General features: G+C 44.7%; 1 protein-coding gene and 1 non-coding gene across 3 annotated transcripts; one reads left to right on the top strand and one right to left on the bottom strand.

Annotated features, from left to right (window-relative positions):
- Nucleotides 1-15,350: 15,350 nt before the first annotated feature.
- LOC143773297 (uncharacterized) lies at nucleotides 15,351-17,193 on the bottom strand. 2 transcript variants are annotated; one of them, XR_013215132.1, is made up of 4 exons: nucleotides 16,737-17,193; nucleotides 16,318-16,510; nucleotides 15,627-15,783; nucleotides 15,351-15,499 (listed from the first exon to the last, which is right to left on the bottom strand). XR_013215132.1 is itself a non-coding variant. In XM_077260779.1 (3 exons), the coding sequence occupies exons 1-3, from the start codon at nucleotides 16,364-16,366 to the stop codon at nucleotides 15,391-15,393; spliced, it is 315 nt and encodes a 104-aa protein (XP_077116894.1). In that variant the 5' UTR covers nucleotides 16,367-17,193; the 3' UTR covers nucleotides 15,351-15,390. The 2 variants fall into 2 exon arrangements, 1 of the variants encoding a protein (XP_077116894.1); XM_077260779.1 differs by having other exon boundaries at nucleotides 16,318-17,193.
- A 1,484-nt stretch (nucleotides 17,194-18,677) lies between these two features.
- TRNAV-AAC (transfer RNA valine (anticodon AAC)) lies at nucleotides 18,678-18,750 on the top strand. The gene has a single exon. It is a non-coding gene; the product is annotated as a tRNA-Val (tRNA).
- Nucleotides 18,751-20,060: the final 1,310 nt, after the last annotated feature.

Here is a 20,060-nt window from a genome sequence, read left to right as displayed (position 1 = left end):
CCCAAAACAATCTCACGAACGACGAGATATGTCCTCAGTTCAAATCTCGCGCCGTTCGCTTCCGCAGTCCCAGATGGGCGTGGGGTCTTGCCTCAGCTAAGAATCCCCACTCCTTCTCCTTCCAGCATCAACTCACATCTGATCTCAAAAAATAAGAATGGATTGTCTGAGCTCCTGGGATCCGCCCATGAAGGGGGTAGGGGTCACACCTTCTATTCAATGGCTGAGTCCACCAGAAGATTCTATTCTGGTTGGCTCCACTTAGTCTATGTTGTATGTACATTTGACTAGCCACCTGCTGAGAGGAAGAATGGCTATTCCTTCACTAGTGTTGACAAAGCTTAATTACATTAAAGCTTAGGGCTGCAAGTATTGGGGGAAGGAGACATTGTTACAGGTAAACTCCTAGCACAATTAAATACATAAATTACAGCTAATAGAAACCAGAGAACAGTTACATACATCAAATGGCATATTATTCATATACAGGACAGGGCAAAAGTACAGATCATGACAATCCCTTCCCCTCCCAATTTGTGTACGTACTAGGGACCTCCACAGGTCGCTGGTTAAGTACACACAGGCATGGCTGACCAGACTCAGGGCTCCTCTTGCCTGGACAGTCCATCTGCATTTTGGTGTTGGCTGCCTCTTCTATACTGTATGGTAAAGTTATAGGGCTGCAGAGCCAGGCTCCATCGTAGTAAGCGTCCATTGTCCCCAGAGACTCTGTTCAGCCAGATGAGGGGATTGTGATCAGTAACCACAGTGAATTCTCGTCCATACAGATACGGTCTTAGTTTCCTGAGGGCCCACACTACAGCCAGACATTCTTTTTCAACAGTTGCATAGGCCACTTCTCGGTCCAGCAATTTCCGGCTGAGGTAGGCAATGGGGTGCTCATCCCCAGCTGCATTCACCTGGCTGAGTACAGCTCACAGTCCATAAGCAGAGGTGTCAGTCTGCACAATGAATCTCCTCTTGTAGTCTGGAGCAGCCAGAACAGGGTCGCAGACCAGAGCGTCCTTCAGCCGGTTAAAAGCCTCATCACAGGCTGGAGTCCAGACCACCAGAAGGGGCATCGTTTTCTTGGTCAGGTCGGTAAGAGGCTTGGCCACCGTGCTGAAATGAGAAACAAATTTTCGGTAATAACTGGAAGTGCCCAAAAAAGCCATAACTTGTTTCTTAGTTTGGGGTACAGGCCAGTCTCTAATAGCTTGGATTTTGGCAGGTTCAGGACGGAGCTTCCCTCCTCCCACTCTATGCCCTAGGTATTGAACTTCACCCATCCCCAATTGGCATTTATCTGGTCGAATGGTTAGGCCTGCTGCAAGAAGCAGGTCAAGAATAATGGCTACTTGGTTCAGATGTTCTTCCCACGTCTGGCTGAAGATTGCGATATCATCCAAATAGGCACAAGCAAAGTCACCACATCCCCGGAGGATCTGGTCCACCATTCTCTGGAAGGTTGCAGGGGCAGTCTTCATTCCAAAGGGCATGTTTAGAAATTCATACAGACCAAAGGGGGTTATAAAAGCGGACCGTTCTCTCCCTTCCTCCGTCAGAGGGATTTGCCAGTATCCCTTACTGAGATCCAAGGTAGTGACATATCGGGACCCAGCCAGGCGGTCTAGAAGTTCGTCAATACGGGGCATTGGGTATGGATCACTGACGGTATGGTCGTTTAGTCGTCGATAGTCCACACAAAACCGAGTACTCCCATCCTTCTTGGGTACTAACACCACAGGAGAGGCCCAAGGGCTATGGGAGGCCTGGATTACCCCAAGCTGTAACATCTCCGCCAGTTATTGCTGCATGGTGTGTCGAACTGATTCAGGTACCCGGTAAGGAGCCTGTTGTATGGGACGGATACCCTGAGTGTCCACATGATGTTGGGTGATGGTGGTTCGACCTGGTTGGGATGAGAAAGCAGCCCGTCTCTGTTGAAGCACTCCCAGCATCTGTTTTTTCTGTAAGGAATCCAGGTGATCTCCCAGTGGAACCTGTTCCACAGTGGATGGGGCTCTCGCTGCTTCCACGAGATCAGGTAGGGAGTCCTCATCCTCTTGACCATCTTCTGAAGCCAGCTGGCAGCTTGCTATCATTGGAATGTTCCGGTCATGGTACTCCTTAATCATATTCACATGGACAGTCTTTTGTCTTAGCCCCTGATCATCTAAAGCAAGAAGATAATTGGTGTCATTTAGTTTTCGGAGAACCCGGAAGGGACCCTCCCATGTGGTCTGCAGTTTATTCTGCCGATGGGGAACAATCATTAAGACCTGTTGTCCTTCTACAAACTCCCGATAGCGTGCTTTACGGTCATACCATGTCTTCTGTCTGGTTTGAGCCATCCGCACATGACTCTGGGCAAAACTAGCAAGTTGAGCCAGGGTTTCTCGCAGCTTTAGGACATAAGGGACAACAGGGGCTCCTGTATCTTCAACTTGCCCCTCCCAGTATTCCTTGAACAGGGTTAAGGGTCCTCGGACCTTTCTTCCATAGAGTAGTTCAAAGGGGGAAAACCCAGTGGACTCCTGGGGAACTTCCCGATAGGCAAACAAGAGATGGGGTAGGTACTTCTCCCAGTCTGAATCTCTGTCCGTGAAGGCCCTTAGCATATTCTTCAGAGTGCCATTGAATCGTTCACAAAGTCCATTTGTTTGGGGATGATACGGGGACGTTCGGATCGCTCGTACTCCACAAGTGCGCCACAGGCACTGGACCAGCTCTGACATGAACTGGGAGCCTTGGTCTGACAAGATCTCACTGGGGAATCCTACTCTGGTAAAGATGGTAACCAAGGCCTCGGCCACCTTGGCTGCAGAAATACTTGACAAGGCCACAGCTTCTGGATATCGGGTGGCATAGTCCACGACAGTGAGAATGTACTGCTTTCCAGATTTACTTGGTTTTGCAAGAGGTCCAATGATATCGACAGCTACTCTTTGAAAGGGTTCTTCTATTATAGGGAGCGGTTGCAGGGGTGCCTTTGGGTGATCTCCGGGTCGCCCTCTACGCTGACATATGTCACAAGTTCGGCAGAAATGCGCTACTGCTTGGGAAATCCCCGGCCAATAGAAAGTTTGAGTCAATCGTCTCTCCGTGCGAGTTTTGCCTTGATGGCCAGCCGTAGGAATGTCATGAGCAAGGTGTAATAGGGGAATTCTGTACTTCTGGGGAACAATCAGCTGTTTGCTATAAGTCCAGGGCTTATCTAGGGAGTCGGCATTGGTAACCCGATATAGAAGTTTATTTTCTCTGATAATTCTTTCCCCGTTCTCCCCTAGCTGCCCTATCTCAGCTCGAGCTCTAAAACTAGCAAGGGTGGGGTCAGTCTCTACCTCTTGTCTAAACTGAACTTTATCCCAAGTAACATTCATATTATCCCCACAAGAAGAATCACTCACCAGCTGTGATGGCAGTTCTGGTGGCCTCATTTCCATGGATGGGTTGTACACGTCCACATCCGCTGCCCTCTTGGCTTGACTTCTGGTTACCGCACCGACAAAGTGGCAATGAAGATTTCCCACATCATTTCCTAGAAGAACATCTGCAGGGAGGCCGCTCATCACACCGACCATGCATTGCTTGGCCCCAAAGCCATAATCCAGGGTCACACTCGCTCTTGGAATATATCTCTGGGTGCCTCCAGCCAATTCAATGGCAATTCCTGGTCCCTTTTGAATTGCTTCTGGTTGAATTACTCGGGGATCGGCTATGGTGAGGAAAGCCCCAGTGTCACGGAAGCCAACAACTTTTTGGCCATCCAGCACGACCTCCTGTAGATGTTTGTGCTGAAGCTCAGAAGAACAGGTGGCTGGGGCTCGCACCCCATAGACTCCTGGTAGGGGATCCAGGGTATCAGAGTCACTTGGCAAGTCATCAGGGACTATATCCAGCTATTCTCCTGGTGAGGGGGTCTGTAGATAATGAACGGGCAAAGGCGGTCTGTAGCGGTTCTGCCTCCGAACACCTGGACATTGGAATTGCAGATGCCCAGGCTGCCCACATCCATAACATCTGCGCTCTGGGATTCTTCCTCCATGTCGTATTCCCAAAGGTGGAGCAGGAGTAGTGCGAGGCACAGTCACCCGAAGGTCACCATGAATTGGTGGTCTAGTGGGATGGTAAATATTGGAGGCCGAAGGACCAGGGGCCGCCAGCGTCGGGGGGCTGGTAGTTTTTTTCTCACTGAGTAGTAGTTTTTTCCACTGAGGCTTGATGGTGAGAACCTCATCAGCTAGAGCTGCACCTTCCTCCACAGTGGCTGGTCTCCTCTCACGCACCCATTCCCGGATCTCAGCAGGGCACTTGAAGTAAAACTGCTCTTTTAGGATAACCTGGAGAAAGGTCTCCCAGGTTAAGGCCTCCTCTGCTTCCAGCCAGCGATGACATATTTGTTTGAGTCTGTGGGCATACATCTTGAAAGACACTTCCTCATCGCAGGCTAAAGTACGGAACTGAGTCCTGTAAGTGTCTGGCGTCACAGCATAATGTTCTAGAATAGTCAGTTTAATCTCCGCATACTCACAGTTCTCTCGAGGGCCCATAGCTCTATAGGCTGCGGCAGCTCCACCCTCTAAGAGCCCCACCAGATGTCGGACTCGCTCCCTGTCCGGGACTTCCATTAATCGACACTGATGCTCAAAGTCCTGGAAGAAGCTCTCAATGTCGCCTGCAGCCTCATTAAACGGCTTGAAGTCTTTGCGGGACACTCTGGGGAGTTCCCTCATGGTGGGTGCTGGGGTTACAGTCTGTCTGGAGCTTCTAGCTGCTTCCAAAGCGATCTGCCTCTCCAGCAATGCCATCTCCTGAGCTCTGACCTCCCTCTCCTGAGCTCTGTGAATGGCCTCTCTCTTATCGTCTGTGGTGGCCTCCTCTCCCAGCAATGCCAACTCCTCCTCGTACCACACAACCCACTGACTCTTTTGGGTATTTACCTCCGGCAGCAGTCTTTCCTCCATTTGCTGTGAGGATCCTTCTTCAGCGTAATCTTGCAGGCGAACTCCTTCCAAAGCCTCAATTAGCTGCTCCTTGGAGAGCCCCTTGTAGCTGACTCCCAGTTCACGGGCCTTTGTTTGTAAGTTCACCACAGTCCAGTTCTTGTACTCTGCGGTGCTGGTTCCCGATGTTGGGCCGTTGTCCTCCATTCCTTCTGCTCTGATCCCACTGCTGCCACCAGTTTGTGATGGGGTGTACGGCAGAGCAAGAAGGGACAACAGGCCAAGGGATGATTCCACAGATTTATTATCAAGAACGCTGGAACAACACATGCAGATAGATCTACAGAGTCCACAATTAGTCCAACGGAACAGGTTCGGGGGCACCTCCCGATAATCCTTGTGCCAGCTAACAAAATAATAGTCCACACGAGTCCAAGGGATCCCAAAACAATCTCACGAACGACGAGATATGTCCTCAGTTCAAATCTCGTGCCGTTCGCTTCCGCAGTCCCAGATGGGCGTGGGGTCTTGCCTCAGCTAAGAATCCCCACTCCTTCTCCTTCCAGCATCAACTCACATCTGATCTCAAAAAATAAGAATGGATTGTCTGAGCTCCTGGGATCCACCCATGAAGGGGGTAGGGGTCACACCTTCTATTCAATGGCTGAGTCCACCAGAAGATTCTATTCTGGTCGGCTCTACTTAAGGTACCTTCACACGAAGCGACGCTGCAGCGATAGCGACAACAATGTCGATCGCTGCAGCGTCGCTGTTTGATCGCTGGAGAGCTGTCACACAGACCGCTCTCCAGCGACCAACGATGCCGAGGTCCCCGGGTAACCAGGGTAAACATCGGGTTGCTAAGCGCAGGGCCGCGCTTAGTGACCCGATGTTTACCCTGGTTACCAGCGTAAAAGTAAAAAAAACAAACAGTACATACTCACCTGCGCGTCTCCCAGCCTCTGCTTCCTGCACTGACTGAGCTCCGGCCCTAACAGCACAGCGGTGACGTCACCGCTGTGCTTTCACTTTCACTTTAGGGACCGGAGCTCAGTCAGTGTGATGAAGCAGACGCTGGAGGACGCATGTGAGTATGTACTGTTTGTTTTTTTTACTTTTACGCTGGTAACCAGGGTAAACATCGGGTTACTAAGCGCGGCCCTGCGCTTAGTTACCCGATGTTTACCCTGGTTACCAGTGTAAAATATCGCTGGTATCGTTGCTTTTGGTGTCAAACACAACGATACACAGCGATCGGACGACCAAATAAAGTTCTGGACTTTATTCAGCGACCAGCGACATCACAGCAGGATTCTGATCGCTGCTGCGTGTCAAACGAAACGATATCGCTAGCGAGGACGCTGCAACGTCACGGATCGCTAGCGATGTCGTTTCGTGTGAAGGTACCTTTAGTCTATGTTGTATGTACATTTGACTAGCCACCTGCTGAGAGGAAGAATGGCTATTCCTTCACTAGTGTTGACAAAGCTTAATTACATTAAAGCTTAGGGCTGCAAGTATTGGGGGAAGGAGACATTGTTACAGGTAAACTCCTAGCACAATTAAATACATAAATTACAGCTAATAGAAACCAGAGAACAGTTACATACATCAAATGGCATATTATTCAAATACAGGACAGGGCAAAAGTACAGATCATGACACAGGGTTCTTCAGGCCTAGAGGTTCAACCACTGTCCCAGCTCAAAGGAGCAAATAACCAAAGACATGGAGGTTTCTGTAGCGTAGTGGTTATCAGCTATCACATTTGCCTAACACGCGAAAGGAAACCGGGCAGAAACAATTTTTTTTTCTTTTATACATTTCTCCATATCGTTTTCAAACATGCATGAGTGATAGAAGCTCCTTCCCTTATCAGGATATGTTTTCACGGTCAGGAAACATTGCGGATTGGGTGCTGCGTACAGTCACAGTGTCCAATCCGCAGCATCCAGATGTTATAGCATAGTGGAGGGGATTTTATGAAATCCCATCTCCACTATGCGTTCAAAGACGCAGGTGGCAGACCTGCAATACGCACATACGGAGCGTCTTTATAGACCACCGCATGTTTATTTATCTTGCAGACAAATAAGGCAGCACACTGCGGTGCTAAAACATGCAAAACATGAAAATTGAACTGCATTACTGCATTAGAAATATGAAAAAATTAGAGCGTTTAGAGCATAAATTGGCCAATTCATATGTACCTGGTAGCCACATTAAGGCATTTCTCGTATACCAGGACCTAGACATTCCTTTCCTCACTGAGAATAAATGTCTTCATCTGAATGGGAACCTACTGTGAATCCTCTTCTTAGACTATAATCTCTCTGTGGAGGGGTAATGGTCCTGCTGCGATTAAAACACCTGTGGCTAAAAAGCAGAGTGCTCAGTCAGAAGGCTAATGAATACAAATTTAAAAAAACTGACCGTCACATCCAAACATAGAATAAGTGTGAACAGGTGCTGAACCTAGAGTCACCAACTCGTATACAGAGAGATTATAGTCTAAGAAGAGGATTCACAGTAGGTTCCCATTCAGATGAAGACGTTTATTCTCAGTGAGGAAAGGAAAGTTTAGGCCCTGGTATACAAGAGATGCCTTAATGTGGCTACCAGGTACACATGAATTGGCCAATTTATGCGCTAAACGCTCTCATTTTTTCATATTTCTAGTGCAGTAATGTAGTTCAATTTTCATGTTTGCATGTTTTAGCGCTGCAGTGTGCTGCCTTATTTATTTGACTGTATATGAGTTGGTGACTCTAGGTTCAGCACCTGTTCACACTTATTCTATGTTTAGATGTGACGGTCATTTTTTTTTAAATTTATTTATCTTGCAGAGACCCTCAGCCTTCGCAAAATAAACTACACAGTCTGTGTAAAGGATGCGTTGATTCTGCATGTGTTCAATGAACACATGTGGAATCACCAAACGTACAAAAGCCGGCAGCGCTTTGGGCGGAGTTGCGTCCCAACCACTGCATATACAGAACGTGGAAACATGCCCTAAATAAAAATGTATATACAAGAACAGTAAGAAAGAAAACTAACAATAAAAAAACACATCTGACACGTGAGAACAGTTAGTTCTTTACTGCACCAAATTTATTTAAAGTCCACAAAAAGAAGAAGTCCAGCATGGCCAAATGAGCTCAGCTCTGTAATTGTACGACAGAGAGAATAAAATGGTCTTTTCACATATACCCCAAATGAAATGCATAAAAGAAATAAAAACAATTACTAAATTATCCAAATTTCCGCAAAAATATTGCAACATTTAGGGTTTAAACTCCATTCCTGGTCAACTATGCTGATATTTCCATTGGTGTTGGTGGGAAATACCTCTTTAGCCAAACAATGAAACTTTAATAAATATGGCCCAGATAATAAAAGGTGTTCACATGGTGGTGGCCGGCTGAGTCGGAATACGGTCTATTGATCTACTACCATCAAGGAAACAGAACAGTTACAGAATGGAATAGGTTCAGAGTCTGCAATGCAGCTGCAAGTATAAAAAATCCTTTGATTCTTGTAAGTGTAAACTGTGGCTTGTAATGATAAGGGTTGTGGGTTCTATTCCTGGGTGATCAGGTTATGAGAAGAGATGTTTAATTCTTTAAGAGAAGTTACCTGAGAGTAAATGGAAGTTGGGACACATCCTTGCTGGGTGGGGACAGTGGGACTACACAAAGTGCAAAAGCAAGCCACCATGAAGTTTCTGTAGTGTAGTGGTTATCACGTTCGCCTCACACGCGAAAGGTCCCCGGGCAGAAACAAGTTTTATTTCTTAAATTATACATATAATTTTTTTAGTGGGTTATTCTACACCGAATAAAGAATGTGTAGCTTCTTAAAGAAGCTAAATATAAGACCAAAAAAATGTTCTAATGAAAGAAATATCAGAATAACTAGAACTAGTACAATAGAGAAAGACATAAAAGTGGTAACCAATATTAAAAATAATCATAAAGTTTATTAACTAATCATCAAAAATTACATACACATGGAGGAAGGTCTGCTGAAAGACACATCACGATAATGATGGAAAATCATCAAACATAAGACCAGTGGATTCCTTATAAAAAGAGACGTGTACCCTACAAAAATGCAGTAATCCCAGTAATTACAAATATGGTAAATCAATAATGATATTATGGCAATAAAAACTGGCATACAATGATTGCAAAGGTTATTCCCAGAGGAGCAATTAGAGTCTGGTGAGCCCCGATGAAAGAGTCGGACCTGGGCCTCCTCTTCCACGTTGAATATATTATATATATATATACACACTCACTGGCCACTTTATTAGGTACACCTGTCCAACTTCTTGTTAACACTTAATTTCTAATCAGCCAATCACATGGCGGCAACTCAGTGCATTTAGGCATGTAGACATGGTCAAGACAATCTCCTGCAGTTCAAACCGAGCATCAGTATGGGGAAGAAAGGTGATTTGAGTGCCTTTGAACGTGGCATGGTTGTTGGTGCCAGAAGGGCTGGTCTGAGTATTTCAGAAACTGCTGATCTACTGGGATTTTCACGCACAACCATCTCTAGGGTTTACAGAGAATGGTCCGAAAAAGAAAAAAAATCCAGTGAGGGGCAGTTCTGTGGGCGGAAATGCCTTGTTGATGCCAGAGGAGAATGGGCAGACTGGTTCGAGCTGATAGAAAGGCAACAGTGACTCAAATCGCCACCCGTTACAACCAAGGTAAGCCTAAGAGCATCTCTGAACGCACAGTGCGTCGAACTTTGAGGCAGATGGGCTACAGCAGCAGAAGACCACACCGGGTACCACTCCTTTCAGCTAAGAACAGGAAACTGAGGCTACAATTTGTACAAGCTCATCGAAATTGGACAGTAGAAGATTGGAAAAACGTTGCTTGGTCTGATGAGTCTCGATTTCTGCTGCGACATTCGGATGGTAGGGTCAGAATTTGGCGTAAACAACATGAAAGCATGGATCCATCCTGCCTTGTATGGAGCATCTTTGGGATGTGCAGCCGACAAATCTGCGGCAACTGTGTGATGCCATCATGTCAATATGGACCTAAATCTCTGAAGAATGCTTCCAGCACCTTGTTGAATCTATGCCACGAAGAATTGAGGCAGTTCTGAAGGCAAAAGGGGGTCCAACCCGTTACTAGCATGGTGTACCTAATAAAGTGGCCGGTGAGTGTATATACACAGCGCTGGCAAAAATTAAGAGACCACCACATCAAATCCCTGTCATGGACAGCCCAATCTCCTGGCCTGAACCCCACTGAAAACCTCTGGAATGTAATCAGGAGGATGATGGATAGTCACAAGCCATCAAACAAAGAAGAACTGCTTACATTTTTGCGCCAGAAGCAGTGTGAAAGACTAGTGGAAAGCATGCCAAGATGCATGAAAGCTGTAATTAGAAATCAAGGTTATTCCACAAACTATTGATGTCTGAACTCTTCCTGAGTTAAAACATTAGTATTGTTGTTTCTAAATGATTATGAACTTGTTTTTTTCATTTGACGTCTGAAAGCAGCTTTTGTAAATTTTGACCATTTTTCTTTGTCAGAAAAAAAATACAAAATGTATTGCTTAGAAAATCAGTGACATGTCAGAAGTTTATAGAATAAAAGAACAATTTACATTGAGTGCAACTTATGAAAAATCAATTACATGCTTTCGGGGAGAGCGCGGCAGAGGGAGGCCATGGAGGATCGACCCTGGATTGGTTCTGGTATGATAAATGCAGGCATCCTTGGCGGCTAGCGCTCATTCCTCCATCTCGCATATCTTCCCTACCTGATCTATAAAAATAAATTAAATCACTTTCCCCTGTCCCCAAAATCTGCTGCCTCGGAGTAACCCTTGACTCTGCCCTATCCTTCAAACCGCACATACAAGCTCTCGCCACCTCCTGTCACCTCCAGCTCAAAAATATTTCCAGAATCTGTTCTTTCCTCAACCCTCACTCTACCAAAATGCTTGTGCATGCTCTAATCATCTCCCGCCTCGACTACTGCAACATCCTCCTTTGTAGCCTACCTTCTAACACTCTCGCACCCTTCGGCTATGTGCCCACGTTGTAGAATCATGTGCGGATTTTTCTGCACTGGTTTTGAAAAATCCGCTGGTAAAACGCACTGCGTTTACCTGCTGATTTACCACGGTATTCCTGCGGGTTTTGTGCGGATTCCACCTGCGGTTTGACATCTGTGGATTCCTATTGATGAGCAGGTGTAAACCGCTGCGGAATCTGCACAAAGAATTGACATGCTGCGGAAAATACAACGCAGCGTTTCCGAGCAGTATTTTCCACAGCATCTGCACTGCGGATTTGGTTTTCCATAGGTTTACATGGTACTGTAAATGCATGGAAAGCAGCTGCGGATCCGCAGTGGCCAAACCGCTACGGATCCACAGCAAAATCCGCAACGTTTGCACATACCCTTCCAGTCCATCCTTAACTCTGCTGCCCGACTAATTAATTTCTCTCCTCGCTACACTCCTGCTTCCCCTCTTTGCAAATCCCTTCAGCTTCACTTTTCCTCTTCATCCAGCACAGACCGCAATCACGTTTTCCAGCCAGGACTCATCTCTGCAGGAAATAACAGTTATTTAAAGCTCCGCTTGCAGAACACATTACTGAATTTTTTCCCAACTTCTACACTACACCAGATGAAGAAAAAAAGTGACAGTGTCGCTCTGCACAGTAACAGGACCACCCCCCATTTCAAACACTATTCTCAAAAAATAAAATAAATACATCACTGCAGTAATAATATCCCTTAATTAGCCCCTATGGTAATAATATCCCCCATCCTGGCCCTGTGTATCTCATTCCTAGCTCCAGCCATATGTTCTCCCATTCTGCCCTCATGAGTATCCATTTTTTATAGTAACATAATTATTAAGGTTGAAGGAAGACTTTAAGTCCATCTAGTTCAACCCATAGCCTAACCTAACATGCCCTAACATGTTGATCCAGAGGAAGGCAAAAAAAAACAATGTGGCAAAGAGTAAGCTCCACATTGGGGAAAAAATTCCTTCCCGACTGCACATACGTCAATCCGACTAGTTCCCTGGATCAACACCCTATCAAGGAATCTAGTATATATAAGGCTAGTTTCACATTTGCGTTAGAATCCGCAGCGTTTAATCCGCAACCTCAAACGCGCGAAAACCCGCGTACAAACACAGCATTTTTTTAGACGCATAAGGTAACGCATGCAGTTAAAAAATGCAGCGTTTTCATGCTTTTTTATGCATTTTGCATGCGTTTGCGTTATCTGTGCGCATGGTGGAAAATTTAACAGGAGAAAAAACTAGATAAACAAACACTGCCAATGGGACTACAGAGGGCGTGTATTATGGGATATCTATATATAGACCCTTGGACTGCTGAAATCTTCACAGTTTGCTACTGTATCCTGTGTCATGAAGGATCTTCGCATGGAGAGCTTTTATTTCAACCTGGATTTAAGTATCAAGCTGTTTCTTGCCTGTGCGTTTGCTTGGGAGCAACAAAGAAATAGAGAACAACAGAGAAGGACACGAAATAGGCGTTTTTGGAGACACCCCACTATTGAACTCCGGGAGAGCCGTGGAGCCTATCACACGCTGTATGGCGAGCTTAATGCCAACCCGGACAAATTCCCGAAATATACCATGATGTCTCAAGACTCTTTTCGGGATTTGCTTGGTCGTGTCCAAGGAGCCATCCGGAGATAGGACACCCAGCTCCGTGGAGTGATTCCTGCAGAGGAACGACTCCTGGTTACATTAAGGTATGTGATAATTCTAAACAAATGCCAGTCATAATTACTATTGGTCTGCCATGTGTTATTTGTATTTTCGTTTATGTATTTAGCTAAACACCACCATAAATGGAATTGATTGTAATTTTATTTTATTTCAGATTTCTGGCAACCGGAGAGAGCTTATCATCACTCCACTTTCAATACCGGCTTGGAATTTCCACCCTGCCTGGAATAGTTGCGGACCCCTGCCGGGCTTTGTGGAACATTCTCCGTGATTAATTTATACCCCTACCCACGGAGGACATGTGGATGGAAATTACAGAAAAATTCTGGAGTGTGTGTGATTTCCCCAACTATTTGGGTGCGGTGGATGGAAAGCACATACGCATTATCAAACCCGCCAGAACTGGATCGGAGTACTTCAACTGCAAAAAATATTTTTCTGTTGTGCTCATGGCAATAGCAGATGCAGACTGTCGCTTCCTCGCCGTGGACATTGGATCTTTTGGCCGTGGCAATGACTCACAGACTTTCAAGAACTCCAATATGGGCTGACGTGGGTACGGCAAAAATTTAAATTTTCCTCTGCCACGACCTCTCCCCAACACTCAAGGCCCACCGATGCCATTTGTTATGGTTGGGGATGAGGCCTTTCAGATGTGTGAAAACCTACTGAAGCCACATTCCATTCGGGACTTGAACCACACTAAAAGGATCTTTCACTACAGACTGACCAGGGCCCGAAGAACAGTAGAGTGTACCTTTGGGATTCTTGTCTCAAAATGGCGCATTCTTGGGACAGCCATTAATCTAAGAATGGAGAGTCAATGAGGTGGTCAAAGCGTGTGTGGTTCTCCACAATTACATAATGGCTTAGGAGCGACCCAACATTGAACTGGATGAACCAGTTGCAAACCCATTGCCAGATTACCAGCATCACCCGCTGTGGTCAACTGTTGAAGTTGGCCACATGCGGAACCAATTTGCTTTTTTTGATTCTGTTATTGGACGTGTGGCATGGCAAGACAATATTCTGTAAAATGTCCTGTTGGGTTTGGGTCTGTACCAGTTATGTTTTAAATGTTACTAATATTTTTGTTAATAAACTACGTGTTTTGATATCTTGACCGAGTCTCCTATGTATTTCCTCTAAAAACCACTTAGGTTGCTAGTGATAAGGTAGTTGACATCATTACGTCCTGATTCTCTTCTGCATTATCTATTGGACGCAGACTGAAGAGACGATGGAGGTTTAATACAAAGCAGATCTATAATCAAGTCAGGTGTCAGAAATAATGAATGTCATGAATTCACTATTTCTGACACCTGTCCAGGTGAGTATAGATATGCCTTGTATGACCTCCATAGTCTCTTCAGTTTGTGTGAAATAGATTACGTACACTGAAGAAAAAAAGTGGCGGTTATACAAGGCAGTTCTCTACTCACCAGGTCAGGCGTCATAAAGAATTAGTTTTTTGAAACATGACCTGTTGAGTATAGTTCTGCTTTATATTGCCGCCATTTTCTCTTCAATTTGAAATTCAGAGAGTAGCTGACAGCACAACTGGCAATGGGATGCCCGTCCTAGTCCCACGGACTAAAGTGGAAGTGTACATACCCAAAAAAATGATGAAGGACATCATCCAATCCAGGATTTTTCAAGCATGCTTGGAAAAAGACCTTTGATGGTTGAAACGTTGCACTTGGCACAATAAAAGAAGTTATTTTCACCTGGATTGGATGCTGTCCTTCATCATTTTTTTTGCCATTTTCTCTTCAGTCTGCGACACAGATTAATCAGACTGAAGAGATTATGGAGAAAATACAAGTAATTTTTTTTTTGCCACCTCATCGCTCTATACCAAACACACAAAGGTGCAGTGTTCTACTTAACTACTGGAGCTATGAGTTGGAGGAGAAGGGGCAATTAAAGTAGTGGGGTCTGGGAGTTCGGGTATGGGGCTTGACACATGAGAGGCCTGAGACACACTGGAAGGGTGAGACAAACTTGACATTACAGACACATTGGGTGGTGAGGGGGAGGAATACAGATAGTATGCTTTTTTTATTTTTTTTTCCCTTTTTGGGATCTACGTGGTTTGAGGAGCCTTGGTGGGCTCATTTGTTGCGGCCTGGTCGTGGTGGGCCACCTGTCAGGGTCCGGCTGCTGCATTGTGCTCGTAGAGCAGGCAGCCATGCCAAAGTCCATTGTGCTCATAGAGCGGGTAGCCATGCCAGAGTCCATTGTGCTTGCAGAGCGGAAGGCCAAACCAGGGTCCTGCTGCTGCATGGTGGTGGGGAAGGCCATGCCAGGGTCCTGCTGCTGCATGGTGGTGGCAGTGGAGGAGGTCCAAGCAGGAGCAGCAGTAGTCATGGTGGTGGCGGCGGACTGTCCAACAGCACTTGGCATGGTGGTGGTGCTGTAGTGGTGTCCAGCAGTGCTTGGAATGGAGGCTTTTGGTGACCTCCTGGATAAGTGTATTCATATGGTTTATGGCACTATCCAGTCGGTCACCCATTGACTTGAGTCCATCATGAAAGACCGAGCTCAAGTGCAAAAACTCAGGCATGAGTGACCTGTCCAAGGCCCTCTGCCGCTGCCAGGAAGAGCCCCCCCCCCCCAAAAAAAAAAAAAAAAAAGAGGCAGAGGACTGGGACAGGGGAACACCTGATGGACCAACTTCCTGGTCTACAGTCTATGTTGCAGGCCCACTTGCTGCAGCGCTGCTGGATGTCTGGGACAGGTCCGTAGCTGTTTGATGAAGGACCGCTCCAGAACCAGGGTCAAGAGTGCTGCTCCATGTGCTGTGAAAAAAGAAGAAAAAAAAATTAATATTAAACATTTACAAAAGTAAAGCGCCAACTCCTGTGGAAAAGAAAAATACAGATTAGGCAATCCAACGCAACCCATTACACCACAAAAAATACTTACGTTCTCTGGGCAAGGACCAGTCTCAAAAATGCAAGGATGCGGTGATATTTGTATTTGCGGATCCTTGCTCCAGAACCACTAGGAACCCGGCTCTCTTGACGAAGGTCCTTGTTGAAGAGATCCTTCATCGAACGCCAACGTGTTTTGACTTTGAGCACTGTTGAAAAACAAAAAAGAATGGTTAGACAATGGACTTTTCGCCGGGATCACACAACTATGTGTGATGAGAGAAACTCCTGAGAGTTTCTCTCATCAGGGTATGTGCACACGTCAGGATTTATTGCAGAAATTTTCCTGACAAAAAAACGGAAATTTCTGCCAGAAATCCGCATGCATTTTTTTCCCATTTTTTGACGCGTTTTTGATGCGTTTTTTGTGCGTTTTTTCCCAGATGCATAGAATTGCGGGAAAAACGCAGAAAATCCGCAAAATTAATGAACATGTTCATCTTTTTACCATGATGCTTTTTTTTCGCGGAAAAAAACGCATCCATGTGCACAAAACATGCAGAATGCATTCTAAATGATAGAATACATAATGCATGCGTTTTTAATGAGTTTTTATAGCGTTTTTAGCGTGAAAAAACGTGAAAAAAACGCAAAAAAAACTGAAATTGTGCACATAGCCTCACACACAGTTGTGTGATCCCAGCCAAGGTCACTGCTGCAGCACACCGCATTGTAATACTTACAAAATGCATTTCGGACCCGAGTTGGGGCGTTGTCCCAGCCATCCCACATCGCTTTGGCCACCTCATTCCATAGCCGTCGGATCGTCACGTTGTCTGAGTGCTGCAGAACCCGGGTGTCCCACAGCAGGACTCGCTCATGGACCAGGGAGATGAGGATGTAATTTTCAATGAGGTCCTCATCCCATTCTCGAACCTAAAAAATAAATAAAGACATTAATGTTGGAGACATGAACATAAGGAAAAGAAAGAAAACAGACAGAGAACTGACATGAATATTGAAAGTCAAGAAAAAAAATGGAGCCAAGAAGAAAAAGGTAAAGAATCAAGAAGAAAAAGGTAAAGAAAGAGGAAAGTAAAGAAATAAACAGTGAAGAATAGTAAAGTGAGGATACAATAAACAGTCAGCCACATATAAGTACACGCTGCCGCCTTGCCACCCGACCGTGTCCCCGCTGCTCCTGCTTAGCCTCTGCCGCAGTGAAAGTGCTCTAAAAAAAGGAAAAAAAAAATTGTCACATGTGTAGATGTGACAGTGAATACTTACCAATCTGAAGAGGTGAGTACTCACTTCACTGACATTTTCCCCTTGTGCAGGTCCAGGCTGTTGATCCTCCTCAGAAGATGACATTCTGATGCATGCAGAAAGAAAAAAATGGCAGAAATTAGGACATATAGAGACAGAAAATTGAAAATAAAGACATTGGCTTTGATATACTCACATTGTTCAGAGTCTTGTTTCCTCTAAGGTGCTTTCCTGCGTCTGGTCTGCTTATCAGTCTGCTGTGTAGTGACCTGCCAATGCCCACTCCCTCCCTTTATCAGTTTGTATGTGGTGGGTGGCTAATCAGTGTCTAGACATGTTTTCCTGTGGTGCAACGCATGCGTTCACAAACGCAAGCAAACACATATGCTTGCGAACGCATGCGTTCACATAGACCGAAATGCGTTTTTTTGCTGCATTCCTTCCGCTAACAACTGCATACATTTCTAGGCGGCAAATTGGTGCCTCCAAAATTACTACATGTAGCATTTACCGCGCCAATCCACAGACGACGAATGCGACGTCAAACGCAGCAAAACGCAACCAATCGCAGACACCTGCGTCCCTAATGTTAAAGATAGGAATACACGACACATGCGGAAAATTGCGGCACAAACGCTGCGGACACAACCGCAAATGTGAAACCAGCCTAACCTGTAACATTATAATTTTCAAGAAAGGTATCCAGTCCCCTCTTAAATTTAAGTAATGACTCACTCATTACAACATCATACGGCAGAGAGTTCCATAGTCTCACTGCTCTTACAGTAAAGAATCCGCGTCTGTTATTATGCTTAAACCTTCTTTCCTCCAGACGTAGAGGATGCCCCCTTGTCCCTGTCTCAGGTCTATGATTAAAAAGATCATCAGAAAGGTCTTTGTACTGTCCCCTCATATATTTATACATTAACATAAGATCACCCCTTAGCCTTCGTTTTTCCAAACTAAATAGCCCCAAGTGTAATAACCTATCTTGGTATTGCAGACCCCCCAGTCCTCTAATAACCCATGATCCTGCACCATGTGTCTCCATCCTGCACCATATGTATCCATCCTGCCCCGTGTCTCACATTCTGCCCCGTGTCACACATCCTGCCCCCTGTCACACATCCTGCCCGGTGTTGTTTCCTTTCCTGCCCCGTGTCTTTATCAGGGCCCAGGGTTGCCGCATTCAATTAAAAAAACACACCTTTCTCCTTACCTGGCCGTGGTCCAGCGCCGACGTCCATCCCTGGCATTTTTCGCTGCAGACTCATCGACATATGACAATGACAATGGACACACCCGTGGGAAAACACTTATCTGGACCCAGTATGACAGACTTAAAAAGTCTTGCCTGAAGAAGGAGCCACTGTGCTCTGAAAGCTTGCAAACATATTATTTTCTGGTTAGCCAATAAAGGTATCACTCCTAGAATACTTCTGTCATCATTGGGCAGAAAAGTATTCACATCGATTTTTCTGGCTAAGGGTGTGTGTCCACGTTCAGGATTGCTTCAGGATTTGGTCAGGATTTTACATCAGTATTTGTAAGCCAAAACCAGGAGTGGGTGATAAATGCAGATGTGGAACATATGTTTCTATTATACTTTTCCTCTAATTGTTCCACTCCTGGTTTTGGCTTACAAATACTGATGTAAAATAATGACCAAATCCTGATGCAATCCTGAACGTGGACACATACCCTAACACGGTACCACAATACAATTTGTTATTGTACATCACAATCTAATATCACAAGGAACATCACATCAGGGTTATTCAGGCCTGAAGGTTCAACCATTGTCCCAGCTCCAATGCCAATGAGCAATGATATGCAAGTTTCTGTAGTGTAGTGGTTATCACGTTCGCCTAACACGCGAAAGGTCCCCGGTTCGAAACCGGGCAGAAACATGTTTTTTTTCTTTAATAAATTTCTTTATATCCCTCTTTTCAAAGATGCATGAGTGATAGAAGCTCCTTGTAGAAACATGCAAAAAATTAATAAAAGAAGGGGAAGAATCAAAACGTGTAGCATATAAACCCCTTAAAAATATGAACTTTAATGAATATACATTAAAAATACCACTTCCCAGGGAAGTGGTATTTTTAATGTATATTCATTAAAGTTCATATTTTTAAGGGGTTTATATGATAGAAGCTCCTTCCCTTATAAAAAAAAAAAAAAATTTGCAAAATTATAAGAAAAAAAACAATAAAAAAAAAATAAAATCACACACGTGAGAACAGCTCGTTCGTTACTGTGCCAGATTTATTTAAACCCTTCATGACCTGGGGTATTTTCATTTTTCGCTCCCCTCCTTCCCAGAGCCATAACTTTTTTATTTTTTCGTCAATGTGGCCATGTGAGGGCTTGTTTTTTGCAGGACAACTTGTACTTTTGAATGACATCATTGGTTTTAACATGTCATGAACTAGAAAATGGGAAAAAAATGCCAAGTTCACTAAATGCTAAAACTGACCTGCCATTATGATTCTCCAGGGCATTACGAGTTCATAGACGCCTAACATGTCTAGGTTTCTTTTTATCTAAGAGGTAAAAAAAGAAAAATGCCAAACTTTGCTAAAAAAAATAATAATCGTGCAATGTTCCGATACCCGTAGCGTCTCCATTTTTCGTGATCTCGGGTCAGGTGAGGGCTTATTTTTTGCGCACCGAGCTGACGTTTTTAATTATACCATTTTTGCGCAGATACGTTCTTTTGATCGCCCGTTATTGCATTTTAATGCAATGTCGCGGCGACCAAAAAAAATGTAATTCTGGAGTTTCAAATTTTTTTCTCGCTACGCCATTTAGCGATCAGGTTAATCCTTTTTTCATTGATAGATCGGGTGATTCTAAATGCGGTAATACCAAATATGTGTATATTTGAATTTTTTTTTTATTGTTTTATTTTGAATGGGGCGAAAGGAGGGCGATTTAACCCCTTCACCCCAAAGCCTGTTTTCAACTTCCTGACCAGGCCATTTTTTTCAATTCTGACCACTGTCACGTTATGAGGTCATAACACTGAAACGCTTCAACGGATCCTGGTGATTCTGAGATTGTTTTCTCTTGACATATTGTACTTTATGATAGTGGTAAAATTTCTTCGATATGACTTGCATTTATTTGTGAAAAAAAACAGAAACTCGGCGAGAATTTCGCAATTTTCTAACTTTTAGTTTTTATGCTCTTAGAGAGTTATATCAGCATAGTTAAT

Source organism: Ranitomeya variabilis, chromosome 5, assembly GCF_051348905.1.
Source record: "Ranitomeya variabilis isolate aRanVar5 chromosome 5, aRanVar5.hap1, whole genome shotgun sequence".
NCBI lineage: Eukaryota > Metazoa > Chordata > Amphibia > Anura > Dendrobatidae > Ranitomeya > Ranitomeya variabilis.
Note: the sequence above shows the minus strand (reverse complement) of the source record. Positions and strands in the feature narration are given on the sequence as shown.